Below are 18,204 nucleotides of genomic sequence, written 5' to 3'. Positions count from 1 at the left end.
AGAGAGAGAGAGAGAGAGAGAGAGAGAGAGAGAGAGGGGGGGAGGGGGGGGGGGGTTATCGAAAATATAAATTGTCCAAAAAACTGCCCGAAATTAAATTATTACTGATTATTTTGAAACCAACGAACCATTTATAAAACAGGGTGTCATCATTGATTTTCAATGATCCATTCATGTAATTCTGTATATAAACTAATAAAGGATACATAGAAAAACCCATCACAGTTCCCCTTTCATTTCAATCAAAAATCCATTTAAACTGACGGTAGTTTGTGAGGCAGATATGAAATTAGGGGTGATCAATGGTTATCAGAAAAATAATAAACACTGATGACAAATAACAAGTTAATTGTGATTCTACTGTCGGCAGGTTCTTATTTATTTACTTTACGTTTTATCTTCATACTCACAGTGTCAATTTGTAGCTGCTTATTTACATAAAAAAACAAATATGTTATGTGTGCGACATTAGTAATTTAGTGATAAAGATTATGCTTAAATGGTTTGATCGTGAAACGGAGAACATGACGACCAAACCGTAACGGTCGCCTTCAACAATGAATTAGATTTTAGTAGACCCAGTCCCAAGGGAAATTCTGTGCCTTTTATTCCTTCTTCTTTTTATTTATTTTAAAGGCCAGATGGTTTTATTCTAATAAGGATCTGCTACTCTGATCAATACTCCACCCATGCCGACATATTTTATCAACAAAATGATCACTTTGGAAACAACATACTTTCTAATACTCCTTGTGTCGGAAACACGAGTTATAATGGCCAATTGTACACATTGTAGGCAAGTTATTCCACATTTCATGCCATATGTAGATATAGGTACAAGTTTCATGTCATATGTAGATATAGGTACAAGTTTCATGTCATATGTAGATATAGGTACAAGTTTCATGTCATATGTAGATATAGGTACAAGTTTCATGTCATATGTAGATATAGGTACAAGTTTCATGTCATATGTAGATATAGGTACAAGTTTCATGTCATATGTAGATAGAGGTACAAGTTTCATGTCATATGTAGATAGAGGTACAAGTTTCATGTCATATATAGATAGAGGTACAAGTTTCATGTCATATGTAGATGTAGGTACAAGTTTCATGTCATATGTAGATGTAGGTACAAGTTTCATGTCATATGTAGATATAGGTACAAGTTTCATGTCATATGTAGATATAGGTACAAGTTTCATGTCATATGTAGATAGAGGTACAAGTTTCATGTCATATGTAGATGTAGGTACAAGTTTCATGTCATATGTAGATATAGGTACAAGTTTCATGTCATATGTAGATAGAGGTACAAGTTTCATGTCATATGTAGATATAGGTACAAGTTTCATGTCATATATAGATAGAGGTACAAGTTTCATGTCATATGTAGATGTAGGTACAAGTTTCATGTCATATGTAGATGTAGGTACACATCTACTCATGACTGTAACACTAAACATTTGGGATAGCGTGGGGAAGGTCTGGTAGAGTCATCACAAGTCAAGTACAGGCAGGGCGTACCTTCAAGTCACATGTCATGGTATCTCGTGGATGTTGGTTCCTTATAAAGGATGTAGAGGAAAGTGTTGCCGGTTAATTGCAGCTACAGTTGTCAACAGGGTTCAGAATATGTTTGATTAACTAATGAATTTCCTATAATTCCCGCTCAAACCTTAAATTTAATTAATTTAAAGCTGTTTATCTGCGTCTCTTGAGATAATTGTCTGATCCCCACCACCCCCTAAGGTTACAAATATCATAGGTGATTTGAAAATAACATCACCATTGTATAACTTAGTTCACAAAATACGACGTAACATGCCTACGAAGAAAATTAGGTGAGGTGAAATGGGGTTTAACGTCGCGTCCAAGATGATTGCACTTATATAGCGACGTGCATGTACGTGTGTGTGTTTGTGTGGCTGCTTGTACTAGTCCGGACTGATGCCTATTTATAGTGCTAGCTCACTGAGATACCATGCCGCAGTTTAAAATGAATACCCAACTCGGACACAGTATACTGACTCCAAGCCGACCAGTCCTTGTTTTAGCCCCTTAATGCCGAGCGCCAGACAGGGTAACAACAAGTACCATCTTTTAAAGTCTTTTGGTATGACGCGGTCGGGGATCGAACCCCGGACCTTCCGCTCTCCGGGCGGACGATCTACCACGGAGGCGGTCCGAAGAAAATTACCACAAGATAACGCCTTCGTCAACTTGTAGGCTCTGGCTGTCGTAAACGTGCCCATAATGTTCATAAAAGCTGACAACCGTTTTATTTCAAATGCATTCACCTATCCACGCGTCTGTCTCGTTCATTGTACAAGTAATCGGCAATGCTTTAGCAGCCATCATTTCCCATAATAAAACAGTTATCTGCCAATCTGAATAAACTTCATTAGACAGACGCTGTTAAACTCTGTCCATGATTCCTCTCTCCAGCTCTGTTTAAGTCAATCAGTGTAATCTAATGGACATTCAAAAGATCTTGACATCGTTTGGACAAGTTATTCCCACGGTAAAGGTACTACATGCACTTGATGGCGTAATATTCTCTGTGGGCGAAACGTGTTTTTGCGATTCTGTTGACTGTCAAATCGATAACAGTAAATATAAAAGGATCTGAAGGCGGCTTGTGGTTCCTGCTGGTTTTATTCTGGTGTTCTTTACGAGTGGGAAAAGGTGGCAGCTGGGTCAGAATTACAATGTTTAGTGGACAATATTCGAATATCCATCTTCACGTGCTCTACAAATGCCCCATTTGAAATAATTATAATTGTATTCTAGAGTTGTAATTGAGGATAACCCTTTCGGCGGGTAGGGAAACTGTATAAAGTGAACAAAACCAAGACATTCGTCTCAGCCACGGAAATAATATTCAAGTATTATCACAGCGGCATGTCAATAATTGCGTCTGGACCAACCACGACTGAAAGTATGAGGCATTATACATACTATAGGGAAACGGTGACACCCCCTCAGCCAATCCCCCGAGTCTTACCACCCGGTCCTCAGTCCTCAACATGAATAAATGAGTATGGTTTTAGCAACATTCTAACAATATCACGACCGGGGAATACCCGAAATTGACTTCACATTGTACCTATGTTGGGAATCGAACCCGGGCCTTCGGCGTGACGAGCAAACCCTTTAACAACTGACCTACCCCACCGCCCCTCGACGCAAATAAAGGCACAGGAGATGTGTTCTTCCCCGGAATTCCAACGTGGCTGATTCAGTGCAGCTCAGTGTCGCCATCCTCAAAAAAGCAGAAACCCCTACTTGAAAAGGCACTTAGCGGATTAGTCTGAGCGCATTAGAAGTGAACAATGGGAGTTAATGCTTTGTAAAGATATAAAACATGGTTCTTCAGACAGTCTTATCAGATATCAATAGAAAGTAAGGTTGGTAGACAATGCTTCATTAAGACAAAGTTGCACTCATGAACCCTGTTACGACTTAACATAAACAGGAGGCCAATAATAAACAATATCACTTTCTCATACTTCATTCACGTGAGGTAAATCAAGATTACACATACGTGATTGCTTAAATGGCCAGGTCTACACATATGTTTGTTTGCTTGTTTCTTGTTTAACGCCATACTCAGCAATATTCCAGCTGTATGACGGCGGTATGCAAATATTCGAGTCCGGACCAGACAATCCAGTGATTGACATCATGAGCATCGATCCACACAATTGGAATACGATGACATGAATCAACCAAGTCAACGAGCCTGACCACCTGTTCCCGTTAGTCGTCTTTTACGACAAGCATGGGTTCTACAACTATGTGACCGCCTCCGTGGTCTAGTGGTAGAGCGTCCGCCCGGAGAACGGAAGGTCCGGGGTTCGATCTCCGGTCGCGTCATACCAAAATACTTTAAAAGATGGTACTTGTTGTTACCCTGTCTGGCGCTCGGCATTAAGGGGCTAAAACAAGGACTGGTCGGTCAGTAAACTGTGTCTGAGTGGGGTATTCATGTTAAACTGCGGCATGGTATCTCAGTGAGCTAGCACTATAAATAGGCATCAGTTCGGACTAGTACAAGCAGCCACACACACACGCGTGCATGCACGTCGCTATATAAGTGCAATCATCTTGGACGCGACGTTAAACCCCATTTCACCTCCCCTCCCCTCTTCACCTGTGTGGTGACTGGGGAAGAATTGACAAATTGTAAGACCTTGAAAACATCACCCATGACTGTAACCGTGGTCTAATTGGGCTCTAGTATCATGACGTTTTGCATAACAGACCTACAGAACTCCTGACAAGATCGGTCAATTAATGCGTAACTGGTGTCAGTCGTTTCACAGGCCGCTTCTATAAGAACAGAAACCCTTTTATGATGAATCCACAAACCTGGCCCCAGAATAGACCATTCATAATCTACAGACAAGATCCTTCAATTAGCGTCTAATTTAGGACGATCGTTTAATCCTGGTTTCTATATGAAACAAATGCCTTCATTCATATATTTGCCTTTTCGAGTCAGTGGATACTAAATGAACTCTAAATAGGAAGGCACAATATTGACCTTTTCGGGGAACATGTCCACCATTATAAATCAATACCTACGGGTGATAGTGACGGTTGGCCATTGAGGGCTATCAAGAGATAAAGGGGTACACAGAAACGCGATATCTTGATGTGTATCGAAATGAGGGATGGACTGAAAAGGCAGACATATCTAATAATTGGCCCATGATTTAAAAAAAGTTGAGTTAATGATTCCTATACATAAATATATAAATAGGAAAAATGATTGAAAATGATTTATTATTCATAAACACATGCTCCTGATATAGACGGAAACAAACTTCTGCTCCTGAACATGTAAATGGTTTTGTCGTATTTATATATTCATCTGCACGATTTTTCCATTTCATGCGAGTATCTGCACCGAACGTCACGGAAGTGTAAATTAGAAGCTATTATACAAATCATTCACAAATTCCACGGTTTGTATATGGTTGTAACGTTTTGATTAATATTTGTAAAATAAAAACTTGAATTGTCGATACCTTTGCTGATATAATGGAACATCTTCATATCAACACAAAAAGTGGTTTTCTACCTTAGAAATCTACTTTACAAATCAGATTGATAGCAGCCCTGTGAAAATAAACCTGCTGATAAACAGCAAGGAGTGTCTACAACTGAGGGAATAACACCTTGTTTGTGTGTTACCAGAAACGTGAGTTGGGTTTAACGCCGCTTTTAACATTATTCCAGTTATATCACGGCGGTTACCAGAAACGAACGTTGGTGCAAAACGGGGATGGCTATGATATTTCCTCACCTTGTTCTTTTTCCTGAACGTCTTTTGTCCCTCCTTGAGGCTCATAGTGACTCTCTATTTCATTAGATAACTTCTCGTTATACTTTAAAATATATACTTCAGACAGTTCCTTCGAGGCTTCTTGTTCCAATGTCAAAATTCAAATTAGGCGAAGGCAGCTGTGTATCTTTATAAAGAACGTTCGGAAGCACGTCAATAATCGTCTTCCAGAAACTCCATGAAAGACGAACACTTGTAACTCCTCAACGCTGGGACGAAATTGTACCAGGAATATATCAAAGATGCTGCTCGGATTAAACGGTCGTGTAATGATAAAGCACCGCCATCCAGACACAGCGCTCTACACACCAATCTGCATCTCATTCAGCGTGAGGACCATGAATTAAGTGAACACTTTCCAAGTCATTATCTGTCATAAGGATGAAGCAAACAAAACTTCTGTCACCACCAACAACGACAGAACAATTGTAACTTGAGAGATAGTGGTGGCTGCCCCCACACATATAACGATGTCCAAGTCTTTTGAGGAGTGACTATCATAGTTATGGTCGTGCTTGACACGGAGAAACATATTGATTTGCCCGACCCGATTGGGGACCAGCCATGTGATGTCGCTTAGGTTACCCACCTTGGGATGCCAAGTAAGGAGACAGATCGTTAAGTTTTTCCACTGAGGACAGTGCACTACCACGGAAACTAGATGTTTACTGGTGACTGTTGATCGTCATAACAAAATATGCACGATTGCCTTTTTGTCCAAAAGAACGTTGAAGGTATCTCATCGGACGCAAATACACCTAGGTTCGTTACTCGAGAGGAAAGTGTCAAACACACCTTCTTATCCCATCTCGCATGACGTAGTTTGTTTCTTGAATTAATTATTAAATAAAGACATAATAAAGAATATTTCTAGAGTAGAGCTTTAGGTGTTATAGTTTCAACAAATGTGTTTTTCACTTCAAAATAGGATTCGACAAAATATAGAAATAGAATGTATTTTTAGAGCATTTAACATGTGCCGTTCAATGCAATGTTCGGATAAAGCATAACGTGCGTCATATTCTGTGTATGCTGTTGATAACTGTCACGCGCAATGACTATCATCTGCTCATTTACCATGTGAAAATGTTCATTGTTTCTTTAACACATTTAGGAAAAGCATGGTTCTAAGTAACCTCAACGCAGTCTATTTCATAAACAATAATTATTTTATTATTCAGTTATCGATAAATAATCAACTTTTTTGCAAACTGGTGATACAATTTCGCATATATACAAATTACACTTTAATATGTTTACTGTTGTATCCATGGCAACGATTGATTTCTGACTTTCACCTATAACTGAGATGATAATTGAAAACGGTAACAAGAACATTAATTGCACTTCAGAATATTTTTTTGTAAAAGTTCGATTGCAGGGATATGGTTGGCTGCTAGCATACAATCCTACCTGGACAATCTCCTTAGTAAGCTATTATAATCAATAGCATACCGTTCACATTATATGTTAGAACTAGATATGCTTCAGGAGTTGTCAGTTTGAAATGAAGCTGGTATCATGAAAGATGCGAGGTGAAATTTATCGACTTTACCACTCTTTTAGCTGTGTGATAACGTAACACAATTCAATAAATTGAATATTGAAATATTTGAAAGTTTACTTCTGCAGGAACAAAAAATTGGATGGCGGACGCAATGGTCGTATCACATCCATTATGTATCAAATCAATGGAGCAATGATGACTGTCTAATCTTAGTCATTAGGTACGGCAATTCCGCGCGTGACAAAAAGCCACAGTGGATGGGAAAGAAGTGTTAATGGTCATCAACAGTTATCCCAATCATATGTCCGGCGTCAAGCAACAAACAAGCTCTTGCCTTTTTGTGCCAATTGTGTGAGTGGCGGGTGCTGTGGGTGGGTTGGGGGGTGCTGCGGGTGGGTTGGGGTATGCTTACCCTTATCCCCCACACCCTGTGTCATCACTGATTTCCATCACTTTTCTCCGCTATTTCGCCTTTTACCCTCATTGAATCTGTTTCGGTGGATAATCGAGACAGGTTTTTCTCTGACGTTGACGTTTATATTTACAAAGGATGGCTAGAATACATACAACGCATCGCTGGATTGATCCAATTCAGCTTCACAAAGAACAACAGGTAGACCAAGTCGAACAAAGTTGCGTCTAATTGAAATATTCATTCACATTTCCTTTATGAAGGTCTGCCGAGAAACACAAGCTTTTGATGAAAAAAAATACAGAAAAGCAATCAAAGTTTCAATTGATTTCACTGTCTGTCAAAAGACACATTGCTGTAAACGATGACTTTAAGGAGTGATGCCTGATTCACAAATAATGAAGTATGTTTACAGATGCTTTCATCAGTGGACTGTGGGGTTTCAGTTTAATCTGTTAAGTGGAAAAGTCTGCCATCCAGTGTTTTGTAAGGAAAGACTGCGACGGGTTAAGGTGTGTTGCCAAGGCTTCTGTGTGGGTGTCGACTTTGTACAAATCAATAGTTCAAGTAAACACTTGCAGTTTGCATCCGATCAATGACAGAAGTTCATACAACATATTTTATACCAGAAGAATCCGTCCAAATGGTTCAATGTAATTCAAATACTTCAAATCCACTGTTGTATTTAATGAACAACTATGTAGGCTAAATAATAGAAATTAATTTGTAATGTCATATACTAGTATTTGGACATTGTCCGCAAATGAAAATCAATGGAAAAAGAGATAACATCTTTAGTCATTCTGAAATGATTAATTCAGTTTACTGGTATGTCACACACTGTTGACTTTGTCGATCCGTGGATCATTATTGTGAAATTCATTACCTGCAAAACGAGATGATGACTTTATGTACCAGATGATCGTCATAAAGCACATGTAAAGATAATACTCAGCATTCCAGATCATGATTGTAAATGAAATCAATCATTTATCTCCCAGACAGGAGATACCCCTTGTGATGTCTGTAATGGAGAAATCACTCGAAGAAGTTGATTCTACTTCTGGCATCAACACATTCGAGTGATTTTTTCTGATTTAAACCAAATCATGGTTGATATATAATTTCTTGATTATTTTGCATAATAACCTTTAGTTAGGTCAGTTTTACTTGTTAAAACGAACTCTCAGAATAGCCGGTGAATTCCTGGCTCAGAATCAACTGCAACAATAGCACGACGTCAGAATGGTTTAACCAAGGAAATAGCCCTTCAATGAAATAGCATCACACCGCTTGCAGTCCTCGAAACTTTTAACGTTATTGACTGCTGTTGATATATGTGTTCTCAACAGAGATACGATGGGATCCTCTATGTAACCATGCAACACATAGACGGTAGAGAAAACACACACAGATAAGGCAGGGCCACACGGATTACCATACGTATCTAAACTATGGTTATGAACACACAATGCCATTTAGAAAGTGGTCAAATGTAACAAATGTTATCCCAAATAAAATTTGTTGCTAAACTATGGTTGTCATGCATATTTATAGGGCTACGAACATGGGCATGCACTAGTCGTGGGATAGGGCATGCACTAGTCGTGGGATAGGGGATGGATAAAGCAGGGCATGTACTTACAAGTTTTGTTGTTTCCTTCTTTCTCTCAACCTTAAATATCAAATATATCACCCTGAAAATGACCATCAATCAATCAATCTTCTTACAAGTATACAGTGCAACCCAATACAGTTCACACAACATCCGGCATTGACTGTTAGATGTTTGTTTTCGATTTCCCTTTCCCTCTATGTGGCTACGTCATATGATATTAGTAACATGTTTGACGTGTATATTCAGTATAGAGGTGATGTTTTCCTCCTCACAATACCGAAAAGAAGATTGTTCAGATGCACATGTTCTCGTCAGTGTGTACGTTGTATATATAAGCTACGACAGGTTTCCTTATGACACACACATGCATGATATCACTAATTAAGGTATACTCACAGCTCGAGAGCTGTATCTCTTCCTTTCTGGCTGCAGGGCACGAGTGAAGAAGATGAGAATATTGATACATTTGAAACAAACCAAGCATATCTTCCTTAGTCACGTGATGTTCAGCTTTGGTATGAGGTTGGATTGATTGTGTCTAAGTGTAATGACTATTGCAAGGATTAACGGCCGGAGTGGCGATGACACAGTATTGATATATAATATATATATTGATATATTGATATTTCTTCGTCATGTTTTGCAAGAATACCTACTTGAAAATAATCGTTAATGTGGAATAATTTGCATTTAATTGTTAAACAACTCTACATCGTTTAAATAAATCTATACAGCTAGGTAAATAGAGGCGACATTTAGGAACGATATGACTTTCTGTAGTACGTAAATAGGATTACTTACGATTTTGGACTTGCCAAGGTTCTTTTCCAGATTTTGGAAGAGAAGGAACAGTTAGAATATGTTCAACCCTTGTTATGGAACATTGCACAACTTTCTAATTAACGAGTTGAGCATATTTTGACGTCAGATCATAAGACAGGTACAAAACCTATGGATCATTATGAATTTATAATGAAAGTGAATTAAAAATACATTTCAGCCGACACTCAGTGATGTGCGGGTCTGAGCTATCTGAAACATTTCTCCAATGAGCATGGCGTTTGTTTTGCATCAGATACTATTTCGCTGCATGTATGTATTCTCACGTAGATATACCATGTTTTGGAAGGCGTCTGGGCATAAGCCTAGCTTTTATAACCGGATTTTCATGACATTTATACTTTCATATATGTTTGCAAATGACGTCCTTAAACTTAAGTGCCAGTTTCTAAATAGAATAGCAGGGTTTAGTGCCACGTTAAGAAGTTTCCACATCATTTGACGTCACAACGACAGAGATTGTTTGTTACAATTTGGTAACAAGCAATATCGTGTCGGAATACATAGGGTTCTAACAATCTGTCAGTGAACGTGTACCACAGAGTGAGTGAGTATGGTTTTACACCGCCTGAATCAATATTCCACTGATATCACAGCGGGAGACATCAGAAATGGGCTTCACACATTGTACCCATGTGGGGAATCGAACCCGGGTCTTCAGCGTGACCAGCGAACGATTTAACCATCAGGCTACCCTACCGCCCGTTTACCACACAACGGTTCACACTTGTAACTGTTAACATGGGTAGAAGATGGGGAATATGGGGATGAGTGAAAACATTGGCCACGGCTGTGTACAGAATCAAAATGGATACATCAAAGAGACCATTTTAATGATATACAACAAAGGATAACATTGGATTTTTCACAATTATACTTACAGATGTCGTACGCTGTTTCTTCTCTCTTGTCTAGAAGGGGGAACACACAACATTATATTCATAATTACTTGTTCACATATTCAGCTGCTAACGCAAAAAGGCAACATTAATTTTGTGTCATGAAGTTCTTTCTTAAAAGCTGATGAACTAACAGTATGATCGCTTCCTGCTTACTCAAAACCTGCCCTTGACTGCTCCGCAGACAGACGCTGATGTCGGAGTGAAACACTGCACCCTCTCCTGTTTGTTATAAACACCTCCATGCACGAGTTTATCATAGTAACTCTAAGTAATCTCAATTATATCATCCAGATCCAGTTGTTAGGCAAACACTTTTGTGCAGCGTCAATCATCTCCAGCGGACTACGAAATAATCATAACAAAGGCATGGCATATTAAGAAGTTGACGTGTTATTCCATGATCATAATACATGTATAACTAATATTTAATGTGTTCGCATAAATCACCAAATGATGCGATTCTATGACTGATTAATTTCTGATCAACACAAAGAAAGAATGGGCCATCTTTGTCAAACTTCCTACATTTGGTCTAAGGAAAATAATATACCTTGGAAGAAAATGATGCCATTATTCATTATTTGTCAAGTGTGGCTTTGGCAATGTTACAAAGAAACAGAAACCAGACGCAATGAACTTAGTTGGGCAGGACATGTTTATCCTTTTCGAGAACACCTAGTGTCATAAGTGATTTTCAGAGATCGATTCAGGTAATATTTGCCGCTACTTTAACGCCAGGTGGATAATCGAGACTGGTTATTCTCTGGCGTTCATGTCAGATATTTGCAAAGGATGACTGAAGTACACACGATGCATGACAGGATGCTCTGCGCTATGACTTTAACAACACTGAAAACCTTGTACAATGTAGCTACTGTGTAGCCATACCAACCCGCTGATTCTTCTCCATAAAGTTTAAAGATTACTGAAGCCACTACGGTTTAAACTAACTCTGACGCGCGATGAAAGTAATCTCTATGTAGGACTCAGATCTGTGGTAGGTCTATTCTGTAACAGGTTGTATTGTCGTAATACAAATGTACATCACATTGTTTATGACATCACACCAAAGATAACGTCATTCCCACTTTGACGTCATCAGTAGAAGATTCATTGTTCTGGTTCTTAGTTGCTGTACCTTAAACTATCTTAAACCGTAACATTTTAATATTCTCCGATCTAGTTTTATAGTTCACTAAGAAAGTTAACGACTACTCAAGTGTTCAAGAGGTTTTATTGTACTACTCGATTCTTTCAGATTGCTGCAGATGCCATGACAGATCCACTGTTATAGTAGTAATATGAAAGAATCCGGTGTTCCTTAACATTACATGTAGATTTGTTTATTATATTACAATCTACCATTCATATGCCACATACAACTACAAAGTCCTACCAAGAAGACCTACCACGTGTATGTTCTATGAGACGTATACTATATATGAAATGGAAACGTTTGATGCACGTTCGTCACTGAGTGAGTTGGGTTGGGTTTAACGCCGCTTTTAACAGTATTCCAGTTATATCACGGCTTGTTAGCTTAATGTGGGAGGAAAGCCCGAAGTTATGCAGGTCTCAGACGTTTACCACTTCGGTGAAACCCACGAGCACGGCTATGGTGCTGACAAACCTAGAAACATAATCGAGGCGAATCGGGATTCGAACCCACAATCATAGGTTTCTGGCGTGCCCAAGGGACGCAACTCAACACAGCGAATCCCGGCGCTTTAGACGACTGGGCCGCCCGTGCCCCCTCGTCCGTCGCTATCATCTCTGTGGATGACACCTGTTCATTGATCAAGTACCTTCTTGTTTCGATCTTGTGGTCTACAGGGTAGGAAAGCTATAACGTGAGATACATTTTACATTCTACGTGATAATACTTACAGATTTGGTATTTTCCTTCTCAGCTGTCTGATACCACGAATAGAGAGAAATGAAAGATCAGAAAATGTAAAGACAATATCGATGTACTATATTTTGCGGGAAGCCTTCGTAGGTCCTCATAATCACCTTTTATATTCAAGTTCAGAGCTGAAATAACCATTGATGATGCTAGATCCCTTTCAAACTTCACAGAAATTATTTATATCCGTTGACAGTATTCATTCCAAACACAATAAAAAACTACTGCTTTTAACGTGGATGCTTCTCACTGTGAATATCTTATATGGACTAATAGCAAGTGTCTGGAATGAACCCTTTCAATGTAAGTGTGTTTACGTCTTTCCCCACAGACCGCATGTCAGAATAGCATTGTCACATTTTTGCATTGTACGCCTGAAGTCCCCTAAATATCAATATTTTGTCCATTTCCTTTTCAACACACCACTAAAGAAATAAATTGACATGGACGGGAATATTTGATGTCACCTTTTAATACATTGTTTATCAAGTATACTAACCAATACACCAGATGTAATGATGATAGTAAGCAACTTATTACACAACGTATTAGTGTGTAATCCATCTCATTCTCAGCTCCCTAGGGAATATACAGACTAAGCTGCATGTCCTACACTTGGAAGTTTGTATTCACAGCTCATACTACCGGGTACCCATTTCCTACTCTGCTATAACAGAGACAAATATAGTAGGAAGTCACGGAGCATGACCGAAGGTCTAGAAACTCTCATGAGTGACGAAACCAATCCACCTACTCTACCCCGCCAGCTTTCAATTGAGTTGTGACCTGTCCGCTACTGTACGCTGTGGCCACCATTGCTTTCCCTTTATTTCATCAAAGTATACTTACATATGCAGACTGTCGTTTTTCCTCGAAAGTCTAGATTAATAGGTTAAGAAAAAGGAGAAACAGTGAGAGAATGTCGCATGACGTTCACATCAAGGACAGAAATACATTTTGATGCCAATGTAGTTTTTACAAATTGAGAAAAAATAACTATTTACACACTTCAATACAGTAAAATACATTTATAACGAACACGCTTATAACAAACTGACGGATATAACGAACTTAATTTTTGGTCCCTGTCATTTACTGTATAGTTGTTGGATATATGCTTATAACGAACTACGCTTATAACGAACTAAATTTAGTGGTCCATTTGAGTTCGTTGGAACCGTAGTTTACTGTAGTCATATTCCCGGGGTACGATGACAGACAAGTCTCCGAACCCGGCCACCCGATCCACCAACTCGCCTCCTTGCAGGGAGCCATTCTAACCAGGAACCCCATTGTGGTTGTACGTGTAAAACATGCATGACCTTGTAGGTGTGAGTAACCTTCAGAACACATGGTCTCTGCTCGGGTAGTACGTTATGTTTGATTTACGAACATTAAATGGCAATAGTGAAGGATTGGACTGACTTAAAGTGATACACATTCCTCTGTAATTGAGGTCACGCAAACAATGTCGAAGAACATCAAAGTGATGATATTCTATATTCAGATATTACAATAAGAATCAGTATAATGAATCCCGAACTGCGTACAATATTATGTAATTGAAGAACTCACATCTTCTAGACGTTCCAGCTCTTTCTCCGTTGAATCCTTAAAGAAAGCAGTAATACTGTGTACTTAATAGAAAATCAATGTGTGATAATTAGACACTACCTTACTGTAGATCTCTGTGTTAATGGGCAACAAAAGATTTGTATCGTTTATTCGGGTTCAACGTTTGACACGATGGAGCTTCGATATGCAACATCAGGAACATCAGTTTGAACATATGCAAACCGACGGGCGAACGAAACGATACCACATTATCGTCAAATGTCAAATCTTTCAATAAATTGCTGTATTTTATATAGAGGTGTTTATTAAAATATGTTTTAACCAAACGCAGCCAACATGGCCGTTTGTGAAATTGTCAAATGTTATTGCTCAAATACCGAAAAAAATAGTGTAAACGATAAAAATGTAATTCACGCGCAGACCGATCTCCAATTGGTATAAGGGCATAAAAGAACCGTAACATCGACATTTAGCATCGGGAACTGCAAAAAATGACAACAATCACAACACTGCCAAGATTATGACACGAGAGAGAGAGGGGCATTGTGTCAAACAGATGGGGCTATCAATAGCCATGTGGCAACAATCTTAGGCGCGCACACAATCAGCAAGATTGAAGACGCGTTTCCGACAAACTAGCAATACAAGGGACAGGCTTAGGAGCGGTAGATCGCCTGTGGGGCCCGACGAGGACCACTACCTTCGGGTTTTGCACCTTAGCAACAGATTCTTGACGGCAACGTCATCATCTGCAACGGCCCTTGGTCGTCCAGTCAGCAGACTGACCGTGTCAAAGAGATTGAGTGCATGAATGCATGGCATTCGGACGCAGAGCCGGAATGACACTGCTCAGACACTGGTTGAGTAATGACACTGCTCAGACACTGGTTGAGGAATGACACTGCTAAGACACTGGTTGAGGAATGACACTGCTCAGACACTGGTTGAGGAATGACACTGCTCAGACACTGGTTGAGGGATGACACTGCTCAGACACTGGTTGAGGGATGACACTGCTCAGGCACTGGTTGAGGAATGACACTACTCAGACACTGGTTGAGGAATGACACTGCTCAGACACTGGTTGAGGAATGACACTGCTCAGGCACTGGTTGAGGAATGACACTACTCAGACACTGGTTGAGGAATGACACTGCTCAGACACTGGTTGAGGAATGACGCTTGATTTCAGCAGCCCTCATCCGACGTCGGACGTTCTCAGTTCGACGTCCACTCATTGCATGTTTACGTTCCAATAGAGGACGTACGCGTTATTGGCTCGTCTGTGTGATTTCTCTCCTTCAATGTAATTTCATTGTGTATCAGAACACTAACTACTTTCTAGAATACTGAACACTTAACCCCACTGTCTAACTGTGCCCGTGACGTCATAAACCGTCAAATCACATGATGACGGAACTTCAAAATCAAAAGATTTCGTTTGGAATAACTTAGTAATTTGTTTTCACCCGTCAGTTTATGTCCACGCTGCCAACAAATGAAACATTTAGGGTGGCAACAATTACCATCTTTTGACGTCTTTTGGTATGACGCGACCGGGGTTCCGCTCTCCGGGTGGACGCTCCACCACTAGACCACGGAGGCGATCGCGATTACACGACGCATAACCTCTCAAAAAACAGATACAATACAACTTGTACTTACTTGTCGTTGAATGTCCTCGTACAGATTTTCCTTGGTGAATCGGGAGACAGTAAAAGACATTAATAAAATCCAAATAGGCAGTTGTTTTAATATACTATGATATACTTTCTGATCACTTCTAAGAACAAAAGCAATACAAATCTGTTCAAAGCTGTATAAATATAAAAATAATCCATGCAATTTGACAAAAATATATTAAAAAGTAGAACGGCCAGTTAGATTTTACATACGGAATACCTATGTGTGGACAAGACCGTATAAGAGACGTGCATGTATTCTTGGTTACAGACATCCACCATCATGTCATAAATCTGGTTAGCTTTCTCCTCATGGGTAAACCACCAAATAATAGTTGTTGTACATTGTTACTGACTCTATAAAGCGTCATTTGTTTTGTATTCCTCGATTACAATTCGAATTTGATTCAATTTTATACACTCCGTGAAATTGTTTCATTGTTCTGAATCTGGTGAAACAACACCTTCGTGATGCAAAGTGAACTTCTTTTCTTTTCTTGGGATAATGGCGTTGTTCATGTCGTACCCAAAAGCAAATCAACAAATATGTACAGAACAACATAAATGAGGATAAAATAGCAAGCATATTTAGTTCATATATAAATAGCTAACCAGTACGCTTTTGTTAACTTTTGAATTTCCTTTTAATCTTTTGAAAAAAAACTACTGATAAAAAGACTATCACGAAACGCAATCTACATTCACCTAACATAATCAGGATACCTATAACACAATAAAGTTAATATACTTTACACAATACTCGCTGTTTTGTGCCATACCAGTTGTCTAATAAATAACTGTTGTTGATTGATGCATCGTTTTCGGGTCAGCAGTGGATTCTGTGCCTTTGCCCACACAACCCGCTCAATAAAATACAACTACCACCTGTACTTAACGTATGTTTCCTATTCACACTGTTAACATTGTATATAAATAATACATGTCATGCATCTTATAGGTTACCGTAAACAAACATACTACGATATAAGCTGTCGTGTCTTGAGAAATCAATATATCTGTAACCTTGACACAAACTTCTGAAGATGGGATACAGTTTACTTCTGAATACTAAATCATGCACTAAAACTAAGCAAGCTATACTAGTCAAAAGGGTAAGGACTACGGATTCTTCTATACTATCATAGTTAATCTGTCTTACCTTAACAGATAAACTATTGTAACATGAAGCAATCGGATGATCCTTAACCTTTTTTGAGTAGTATATGTCTACACTAGGTCGAAATCAAGCCAAGCTGGCATGCAGGATATCTATAAAGATGGCAGTGGGTTAGGAATAGCATCATCACTTGTATGAACCACCTTGCTCGTCACATACTGAACAAAAACGTTAGGGATCATGAATAATTTTGGGTAAAGACTGAGGGCACAACTTAAAAGATTGTATCCGCAATATATTCATGATCTCTAACTTGTTTTGAACTGTGCATTACGATGTGTTTTATACATGTGTAAAAGCCTTAACACCATAACCATGCATGCATTTGTGTCATGTAGCATTCTGTGCATGCATACATGTGCATGGTTTGGTTGCATGCAGTTTCCCGATGTCACAGTATCATGCAGACGCATGCAGTCTGTACAACAGCTAGTTAATGATGCATGTGTTAAGGTAAGTCTGACCTCACCTCTCCTGGAGTAGTGACATCTTGACTCTGGGCACGTAAAACAATTGAAGGCTCATTAAATGGTAGATTTTACACAATTTGTATCTATGACTGTCTGCCGCGCCTGTAGATGTGTCGGCCATGCACCACATCGTTAAATCTAAAGCACTGCCAACGATGAGCGTTATTATAAATTACTTTGATGCTTTAGTTCTTTGCTCTTCTCAGCACATAAGGACTTTCCTTACAGCTATGCGATTGCAAAGAAAATAGCCATACAATTATGAAAGCCATTTGAAAGGTTGTGGAATATCAAGATTTTTAGTTTCATTTTCTCGATTACGTCAGAAATACACAATGGATGTAATACATGCCTCTATTTCACATGTATGTATGACACGAGCAAGGCAACCATGTTCACTTACTATAAATTTACAATATAATAAAAGTGTAAAATGCAAACCGGAACTGAAATCTGTCTGAACCGGATTCTGATCTTGATTTCTGTCAATACCGGATCAAATTCACCGTCCTCAGTTTACTACTTTAATTATTCAGCAAGTTCAGTCTGTCTAATCCGGACCTTCATTCTGGATTTTGGTGTGAAATTGTTGGACATAGGACGCTCCCTTTTCCGGATGAACTTTTCACACATCTCACTTGCACGTCCCAAGAGCTGTTCTCAACAACGCGTTTGCAATGAAGATTGATGTCAATATTGGACACGGATCAGAGCTATATAGCTTTGATTACAGTATAAACCCATTCTATAAGCAATTATA

The 18,204-nt window shown here is 39.1% G+C and overlaps 1 protein-coding gene across 2 annotated transcripts in view; it reads right to left on the bottom strand.

The window, feature by feature from the left end:
• Nucleotides 1-18,204, bottom strand: part of LOC139471618 (echinoderm microtubule-associated protein-like CG42247) — a 95,947-nt gene that overhangs the window by 31,423 nt on the left and 46,320 nt on the right. Inside the window, exons 4-10 of one of the 2 annotated variants that reach the window (XM_071254006.1) lie at nt 15,781-15,810; nt 14,116-14,151; nt 13,390-13,419; nt 10,614-10,643; nt 9,694-9,714; nt 9,289-9,318; nt 8,920-8,949 (exon numbers count right to left, since the gene is read on the bottom strand). The exons of the other annotated variant lie outside the window; for it this stretch is intronic. Of the exons in view, the coding sequence (XP_071110107.1) occupies nt 8,920-8,949; nt 9,289-9,318; nt 9,694-9,714; nt 10,614-10,643; nt 13,390-13,419; nt 14,116-14,151; nt 15,781-15,810 (207 nt within the window). The remainder of the gene's footprint in view (nt 1-8,919; nt 8,950-9,288; nt 9,319-9,693; nt 9,715-10,613; nt 10,644-13,389; nt 13,420-14,115; nt 14,152-15,780; nt 15,811-18,204) is intronic. 2 annotated transcript variants of the gene reach the window in all.

Source organism: Haliotis cracherodii, unplaced genomic scaffold (assembly GCF_022045235.1).
Source record: "Haliotis cracherodii isolate W230 unplaced genomic scaffold, xgHalCrac1.p SCAF_23, whole genome shotgun sequence".
Taxonomy (NCBI): Eukaryota; Metazoa; Mollusca; class Gastropoda; order Lepetellida; family Haliotidae; genus Haliotis; species Haliotis cracherodii.
The sequence above is the reverse complement of the archived record's forward strand: the minus strand, read 5'-3'. Positions and strand labels throughout refer to the sequence as shown.